At 45.1% G+C, this 9,317-nt stretch overlaps 1 protein-coding gene across 1 annotated transcript; it reads left to right on the forward strand.

Moving 5' to 3' along the window:
- The first annotated feature begins 3,574 nt into the window (after positions 1–3,574).
- On the forward strand, positions 3,575–6,863 carry LOC124671032 (WAT1-related protein At1g25270-like). The gene is made up of 3 exons (XM_047207474.1): positions 3,575–3,965; positions 4,775–4,837; positions 5,933–6,863. The coding sequence occupies exons 1-3, from the start codon at positions 3,769–3,771 to the stop codon at positions 6,861–6,863; spliced, it is 1,191 nt and encodes a 396-aa protein (XP_047063430.1). The 5' UTR covers positions 3,575–3,768.
- The last annotated feature ends 2,454 nt before the right edge of the window (positions 6,864–9,317 follow it).

A 9,317-nucleotide genomic window follows, 5' to 3' on the forward strand; every position in this document is an offset into this window, starting at 1 on the left:
TTCGGAATACTTTCAGAACCTCCCTTGTATGAGCATCCATGTGGCACATCATTTCAATAAAAATGGTAAAAACAGTACCTCGCAAAGACAGTAATCTAAACATAACATTTCTAAAGGCATCATACCAGAGAACAAATGTCATGCTGGTCACGGTCCGGACTTTCGATCCAGAATGATCGGCGAGAATGTATTTCACATCAGATGCAAGGAGAGAGCATACATTACCAACTGTGCAATCACTACAACAGGGCAGAGCTTTTGTAACACCATCTTGTGTTACCACAGGTCCAAAACAGTGTTACTAAGCCATCTAGTAACATATTTTGATATGTGTTCCATTAGATCGTGTTACTAAGTGGTGTCCCCAGTCACACATAATAATTGTTACCATATGTTCGATATTGTGTTACAATTTATAATATAGTAACATGCAAATTTTGTGTTACTAAGTGGGCTAGTAACACATTTTTCTAACTATAGTAACATCGGCAGTAAAATATTTCCGTAGACGTTGAACATTTGTGGTAACATATTTCTGCAACTGTAGTAACATAACCACTAACATTATTTTTTAGCTTCATAGCACAATTAGTAAGATAATATCCATATTTTGTAACACTACGATTCATACCCTGGTAACACATTTTATAACTATGGTAACACCAACATTACAACTACAATATTAGTATTGCAACATACTATATTTATTTATTATTACTATAAAAAAATAGGTAACAAAATATTATGTTAAGCTATACAGAGCTTCGATCACACGATATTTTTTTATTACAAGTCCAAAATATTTAATAGCAAAGAAAATAAAGCACGACACCACTAAAATAGCATCGTTACATTTAAATTATTTGGAACACACTGAAAAAAATACATTCTTCAATATATCGTTATGTTGCTACTTCTAGTCTTCCATATCGTGAGGGCGCCCTCGGCCCAGCCTCCTGCACCACATGTGGACACGTCCAGCCATCTTCCTGCGCCACACCACGTAGACACGCCTAGCTGGCAACCACCTTTCCTACAGCAATGAAATCAAAACTTAGTATACGGCAAGCACTGAGAGGACTATCTGACATTAGAACGTTGGCAAGTTATTTTACATATCTGAATGCTGGTTTAAGCTTTCTGACTGTATGATCAACTTCCTGTGACGAATTAGGATCACACTCAATGCCATTACTTGCCAGCTAGAGAGAACAAGTTTCAATCATTTGTATTTTCAATAAAGCAACAGTTGAGTTGCATGAGTATGACAGAAACAACAAAATAACTGCAGCAAACCAACCAAGCCCCAGCAGCTGTCTAACCACTGAGAATGACATAGTCAGTGCCATCAAGAACTGCGTTGGCAACATCGGTCACTTCTGCTCAAGTAGGGCGAGGAGATTTGATCATAGACTCCAGCATCTGGGTTGCAGTCACCACTGGCTTGCCCTGAATGTTGAACCTGAAAATCATTGCCTTATGTGCATAAAAGATCTTCTCTACAGGAATTTCCATTACCAGATCACCTCTTGCCACCATAAAAGCATAAGACTATGCCAGGATATCGTCAAAGTTAGCTACTCCCTTATAGGTTCTCAACCTGCACATTCAAGTACAATACTCAAAAAGAGAGTGGCATACCTTTGACATCTGTATAATTGACTTTGCATGCTCCCCACCCCAAGTACCTTCCTGACCTCCACAATGAGTCAAATGCAAGATCTGTGCAACTCTGTAGATCTTCCCCAGAGCAATAAAGCAATGAACATCTATACAACCAACAGAATAATGGGTTTATGGTTGATCCTCATCTGTAACACAAATGATGGAAGTACTGATCCTTCAAAATATATGTACCTTCAGAAATTACTTGGTGACAGACTTTCCCATGACAATGTGATTGCCAAAGCACAACACCGTGCTGCAGTTCCTCAGCACAGGACATAAACAAACTGTACCATGTGGCGACATAATCACATTGCCTCTCTTTGGATGTTAGTCCCAAGGTACCTAGGGTTGCCACACTGGGCTTGTAAAGTTCAACTCGCCAAACTCATGTCATGATGTGCCCGGCAGATTAACAAACCAAATAAGATTTAATCGTGAATCACCGAGATTAAGAAACAGAAGGTAAAATGGGAAACTCCAAGATCAATTCACATATTCTATACTGAAGAAGCGAAATGCAAATCAAATCTGGAAGTCAAAAGACAAGATAAGGTCTTTTATGTAAAACAATGTAAGCACTTCCCTATCTAAACATTTGCATATTGCACTATAAAATGGCTACGCATAAACTGTACTACTCGTTACTCATGAATGTGGTGTACTTCTGGACTTGTGGTTGTTACAGTCTAAACAGTTCCATTTATGCTAAAATCTAAATGTGTGACTGAGTTGTAGTAGGAACCAGCCATGCCTAAAAGGAAAAAAACAAACGCTGTAATGATTATGCCACTGAGTTGTAGTTTGGTGAAAGTTAAATCACAAAGAACAAGGACGCCATGTATATAGGGACGGACGGAACATTATTCCAGTTTTAGCATAATATTCATAAGATATCACACAAGGGTGTTTGGATATGAACATAACAAAAAGCAGAGTAGTGAATATCCATATCAATCTATCTTAATGTTAAGTAATTCCTAAATGAAGAGTAATGTACTGATACCTTCAGTAGGCCAATCGTCATATTCAGGAAACAAACTTCCTGAATGTATCGCTTCATTACCTAGTTCATCTCTCGAGGTACAGATGAAAAAATACATAGATGGTTGACCGGAAGGTGAGGGAGAACCCGATTCCCCCCCCCCCTCCAGATCATCGACTCCTAGCATCACACATTAGAAAAATACTCTCTCTATTGAAAAATATAAGGTGTCATAAATATCCAATTTACACCGCTAGAACTGTCATATATTTAGAAATAGAGGGAGAACTCCATGGTTTTCCCTGCCATAAGGGCATCTCCAACGGGCTGACGTAAAACAGACGCCAAGTGATAGGCTAGATCCATTTGCATCGGCCTAAATGATCGAAATCGATGGCCTAAATGGTCGAAATCGGCCATGCGTCTATTTGAATCTAGGGGTGTTCCCAACCATCCTACGCAAAAAAAAAGAGAAAAAAAAGACAATATTTGTGTCGCATTTGCATCTGGACAGACAAGCCGGTCAGTTATGCATCGGGCCGCTGGGTTGGGTGCAGACGCATCTTGAAACGATCGTTCCGCGTCCTACCAACACAAAAACAGAAAGTATGTGTGTTGTCCGTTTATGAGAACGCAAAAGGGCAAGATTTATTGACGGGTATGATCCAGCTACACGAACAAATATCGGAATGTCTGTTTAGGACACGGTTTCTTTGTTGCCAAGTTCGGGAACGGGCCCATCGCGCACTGACGTCATTGATTACTGTAGCATTGCCAGCACGAGAAGAGGGAGAAAGAAGGAGAATGGAGCTTCCTTCTCCACTCGATTCGCCCCTTCCGTTAGCCTGCCTATATATGTACCTCCTCCGCGGCATGCACTAGCTCAATCACCTCACCTCACCTCGCTCCGCCCGCCCGCCTCGGCCTCCCTTCCACCGCCTCACATCCAGCCCCAGTCCGGCCCGCCCGCCGCCTCCCCCGAACTACGTACAGGGATAGCTTCCAACTCCGATCGCCGGCCGGCGTTGATCGATCAACAGCTAGCTACACGTGCCGGGCGATCGATCGAGGAGAGGGGAAGGTACGTAGGGAGGAGATCGATAAGGGGCCGGCCGGAGATGGGCGGCGCTGGGTGGGGCGTGATGGAGGGGATGAAGCCGGTGGCGGGGATGGTGGTGGTGCAGTTCGTGTTCGCCGGCGTCAACATCTTCTACAAGCTAGCCGTGAGCGACGGCATGGACATGAGGGTGCTCATCGCCTACCGCTACATCTTCGCCTCCGTCGTCCTCGCGCCACTCGCATACTGTGTCGAGAGGTTCGTACCTCCCTACTCATCGGCTCTCCTTTCACTCAACGTACGAATTAAAATTCACCAGCTAGCGCATATGATCGCATATACACATGCATGCATTATATTCCCATACTTAATTATCAATTTGCGTGGATTTTCTTTTCTAATAAAAAAGCACCGGCAGCACAAGTTACAGTCATATATGTATGTATAGATAGAGCATATACTTGTACGAAGCATCTTCTCTACGCATCAGCAAGCTAGTTGGTCTGATTATCTACCTGTGCTAATATGCGTTACCAGGGCATCAAATGCCTTGCTTTGGCCAATTAGATTAATTGTTCTTGCCTTTTGTGTTGGGTCACTCAAGTCGGTGTGCATGCATGTTTTCTCTCAAGAATAAACCAAAGCCAGTGCATGGCAGCATGGGTGTCCCTTTCTTGTATTTTCTCCATGTTTTCCCATGTCCCCTCCCCCGCTCTGTTGACCTGCTTTTTTGTAGCAGCAAAGAAATTAATTAAGAACTTTGTGAAAAGCTACGGTCTAGCTAGCTTCCATGTGCGCTCCGGCCCATTGTTTATTTTATTTGGCCATGAAGGAAAAAAGGCTTGAAAACAAACCAAATCTCGAAAAGGGAACATAGAAGAGAGCAATTAAATATATTTATTCATGTGTGCAGATGCTTTATCTTCATTTTGTAATGGAAAAGTGCACTCCATATAGTATATGCTAACTGGTTAATTGCATGCAAAGTATTCTTTTTTAGGAGAGATCATGCAAAGTGTACTTGGTGACAACTATATATGTTAGTAATTCGACTTAATCTGCTGCAGGAAGAAGCGCACAAAGCTGACGTGGCGAGTCATCGTGCTCTCCTTCATCTGCGGCCTCTGCGGGTAAGCAATGACTTGAATAATTGATTGAACTGTCGCCTTTTTCGTTTGTTTAATTTTTTCTGGCTTTGTTTAGTACAAATAAATATACTGCATAAATGTTTCCACCAGTTTGAACTTTTAGTTGAATTGGAGTAGTATGGTTTATCAGAGCTAAGAGGAGGTTTCAAGTTCGGGACCCTGCATGCTAAGGCAATATTAACTAGAAAACAGAAAAAAAGTTATGCGACCACCACTAAGAACTAAAAGAGCCTAGACGTAAGAGAGAGCAACAAACCTTTTGATGAGGAAATTCAGGTGCTCAAAGGGGATTCCATCGGGTCGCCTGCAACACATGCATAGTGCCAAACATTGAGCTAGCGTGGATGCGTCACGGGGTGCTCGCCGGCGGGCAACACTTTAGCTTCCTTTTGTATATATCCATGGAGCACATGCCTCGAGCAGGCGTCCACTAGCTTCATTGTAAAGGTTTGGCACAACCGAACTGATGGAATCCCCTGCTGCTTTGCCTGCCAAACAAACTCCCTATCACCAACCATGGAAGTAAACAAACATGCATGCATGGCTATCGTCCCCGTGCCCCGCAGATTAATTTGTCAACGTAGTACACACCATGGATCCTCCTAGAAGTTGCTACTTGCACCGATGGAGCCACCCAATGGATCGAATATATGCCGGCCTAATTTACTTCTCCTTGACTTGCGTATCCATCGCCATCAATACGCATGCATCCAATGCATGGCCTTTTTCGTTTCCAGTCCCCCATAGGAAATGGTTCCTTGGACTCTAGAGCCGCATGCATTGCCATGGTCAGCTGTCTCGCTCGAATATACTACTGTACGTACAAAGCTGTACGATACATGGGTACATGTACGCACGTATATATGGTACGTCAGGGGTATCACATCGTCATGCTTTTCGTACTCGACTATAATTCCTTCATTCAATCGTGGCCCAACCCAAGAACCAACGGCCCAAGAACAAAGATAGATACTACACTGTATGTGTCGTAGCAGTACGTAGGTGTGATCGATTACGCTGCATGCATGCATGTATTGACTGATTTTGAAATTTGCAATGGTGTACACATGAATGCAGGGGCTCGCTAGCGCAGAACCTCTACATCTCCGGCATGAAGCTCACCTCCGCCACCTTCGCATCCGCAATGACCAACCTCATCCCGGCCATCACCTTCGTCCTCGCCGTGCTCTTCCGCTACGAGGGCCTCGCCATCCGCACCGTACCCGGCCAGGCCAAGGTAGCCGGCACCCTACTCGGCGTCGGGGGCGCCATGCTCCTCACCTTCTACAAGGGCGCACAGGTCACCCTCTGGCCGCCCACGCACGTCAACCTCGCCGCCCAGCTCGCCGCCCGCCACCACTCCTCTCACCCCTCCGCTGCCGCCACCATCGCCACCTCCGAGCCCAGCAGAGGCAACCGCGCCATGGGATCGCTGCTCTGCACGGGCAGCTGCTTCTTCTACGCGCTCTGGCTCATCCTGCAGGCCAGGCTCAGCCGGGAGTACCCCTTCCACTACTCAACCACCGCACTCATGTGCCTCATGAGCGCGCTCCAGTCCGCGCTCTTCGCCCTCTGCTTCGACCGGGACCCCGCCCAGTGGCGCCTCACATTCGACGTCCGCCTCCTCGCCGTCGTCTACACCGGGGTGCTCGCCTCGGGGGTCATGCTCGTCGTCCTCTCGTGGTGCGTCAAGCGCCGCGGCCCGCTCTTCGCCTCCGTCTTTAACCCCATGATGCTCGTCATCGTAGCCGTCCTCAGCTCCCTGCTGCTCGGGGAGGAGCTGCACCTCGGCAGCGTGCTCGGGGCCGTGCTCATCGTCGTCGGCCTCTACGCCGTGCTCTGGGGGAAAGGGCGCGAGGCCGCGGCCGCCTCCCCGGAGCACGGCAAGGCAGCCGCCCCTGCACACGAGGTCCCGCACATCGACATCGTCGTCCACCGCCATCCTCCACCGCCGCCATCTCCGCAGCAGCAACCTCAGTCTCCTGGAGCAGCATCCGCTGCACGGTGATACCGCGTCGGAGAAGAGGGACCGGCGATCGACGATATGAACTGGTCCAACCCCCGGCCGGCGATAACACTTCGTTGACTAGCTAGTGTTTTAATTCGGTAGTTAATTAGAACTTGATCGGATTGTCTAGTAGTGTACGTAGTTCTCTGATTTTGTTGATGCTCAATTAACTGTAGAGGATGAGGATCACACACTTGTGAACTGCAAATTAAGATAGGGACCCACTAGTGCAAAGCAAACTGAGGCGAGATTATTGTACAACGGAGATGAGATGAGATGAGATGAGATGAGATGAGATAAGATGAGATGAGATGAGATGAATGAACCAATTTAATTTCAGGCACAAATTTTTTGAGGAGACAAAATTAGAGGATAATTATTTGCTGACTTCATTAAGAAATGCTTAACTATTACTACTACTCTGCTCACTGAATTTTGTTGACATATACACTATATATACTACTTCTGTATGTAGTCATTATCCATATCAGTTCATGACTACCAGCTCTACTTATGTTACACCACCAGAGAAAAAGAAACAAAATACCAGATAACCAAATCAGAAATGAAAGGAAAAAAAAACACAAGTTACGACCAAATGGAGTATGTTTTTTATCTAGCTAGACAAGCAACAGGAAGATGATTTCCAAAAAAAACAGGAAGATGATTAGCTCCTCATAAAACTGTAAAGTATGACTGAATTTCATAGTTGTAAAAGCACAACATTTTGTGGTTCAACCACTTTCTACAATTTTTGTCCGATGGCCTTTAAAATGTTGGCCTAATTTAATTGACTTGTGGGTGACTATTTAGTTAAGTTCCATCGACCAATAAGCGCCGTGCATTGCAGCTGTCACTTTTTCCCAGATTAAGGAAAAGCAACATTGCAGATGTCCGAAAGAAACCAGACGAGGTGCATGCGCTGCTCTGGTTGCTATCACATCTTGTGTTTCACATTATTTTGACACACGTCCACATCATGCATCCATGTGTGGTGGTATTTCAGGTAAACTATCCTAGCTCACATGAGCTAATCTAGCGTTGCAATTTAGAAATTTAGTACTGAGCTATGTAGTGCTGGCTGCCAAATTTTCAGTCTTAAATTGAAGATGCTAGCTGCCTATCTATCAATATCTGAACTGATGGATGGATCAGGTTCAGGCAAAACACTAGACTGAGCATGGTGCGATGCCAAAGCAAGCCAGCTTTGAGCTCAACTTACTACATGCGTCACAGCGATCTGCCAACTGCACTATATAGAAGCTAGGTAGGTAGATTCCTTTCATTCGAATCCTGTATACGGCGATCTGCCAATTCACTGAACGAAAAGAAAAGATACAGCTGGGGGCGTAACTGACCAGTTGCTGTGTACCGCACGACCGAATACTTTCTGAAACGTGGTATCCATAAATCTACGGAAGCATTTCGTATCCTGTATATGAGATGTATATATAGGATCGTGAACCCTCACCGGCTCTAACGACCCAAAAACAGCAGTAGCAGCAGCAAGAACGTCTGTGTGGCTGTGTCGCCACGATGACCGGCCACCATCATACAAGCGGGGCCAGCGATTGGCGAGATGGACTAGACTCTCGGTCAAAGAAGATTTGTTTGTGTTCTGTGATCAGGATGCAGACTTCGCCGAATTAGTGATTGGGCGGTTAGAACCCTAATTGAAACTTGTTTTTGATTAGAAGGCTCGGAGGATCAGAACGAACTGTAGAGGATCACAGAATCAGACCTGCAAATTCAGATAGGGGAGAGAGGACCTGTAGTGCAAGGAAGTGAAGGAACTGAGGAAAGAATGTAACTGGAATGAGATGAGATCAAAAAACTTGGGCACAATTTTTTTTGTTGAAGACAAAGTATAATAGTTAGATAATTTCATTAAGGAATCCTAGCTTATTACCACATACTAGCCTTAAGCCTTGGGATGGAGGTTCGAGTAAATGGTGAACTTACTATGCCGGTGATTCCCTCAAGAGGCATTCGACAAGGTGACCCAATCAGTCTGTACTTATTTTTGCTATACACGGAGGGTTTATCATGTTTGTTAAATGACCGTCAGATGGATGGTACTCTTAGTGGCATCCGGAATGGGAGGAGTGGCCCAGCTATCTCCCACCTGTTGTTTGCGGACGACAGTATTTTCTTTGCAAAGAGTGATTCTGCTAGTGTGGAAACTTTGAAGGATCTTTGAACACTTACTGTTCTGGGTCGGGATAGAAGATTAACTTGCACAAATCCTCGGTGTTCTTTGGTTCCCATTGCAATGAACAAGTTAAAACAACAGTAATGACAAGACTAGACTGGGTGTTCAGAATGAAGCCCTTCAGGAGATTTATACTGGCATGCCCACTCATGTGGGTCAATCTCCTCTGAGCACCTTTAGGTTCTTGCCTGACCATATGTGGAGAAGAGCTAATGGTTGGTTGGATAGACCATCATCTCAGG

This window comes from Lolium rigidum, chromosome 7 (genome assembly GCF_022539505.1).
Source record: "Lolium rigidum isolate FL_2022 chromosome 7, APGP_CSIRO_Lrig_0.1, whole genome shotgun sequence".
Taxonomy (NCBI): Eukaryota; Viridiplantae; Streptophyta; class Magnoliopsida; order Poales; family Poaceae; genus Lolium; species Lolium rigidum.

What these genes read in the sequence shown, in the direction of transcription:
- LOC124671032 (XM_047207474.1), top strand. Translation starts at nt 3,769, where the DNA reads ATGGGCGGCGCTGGGTGGGGCGTGATGGAGGGGATGAAGCCGGTGGCG. An exon ending in CTCGCATACTGTGTCGAGAG is followed by an intron (nt 3,966 to 4,774) that starts GTTCGTACCTCC and finishes AATCTGCTGCAG; the next exon opens with GAAGAAGCGCACAAAGCTGA. An exon ending in TTCATCTGCGGCCTCTGCGG is followed by an intron (nt 4,838 to 5,932) that starts GTAAGCAATGAC and finishes ACATGAATGCAG; the next exon opens with GGGCTCGCTAGCGCAGAACC.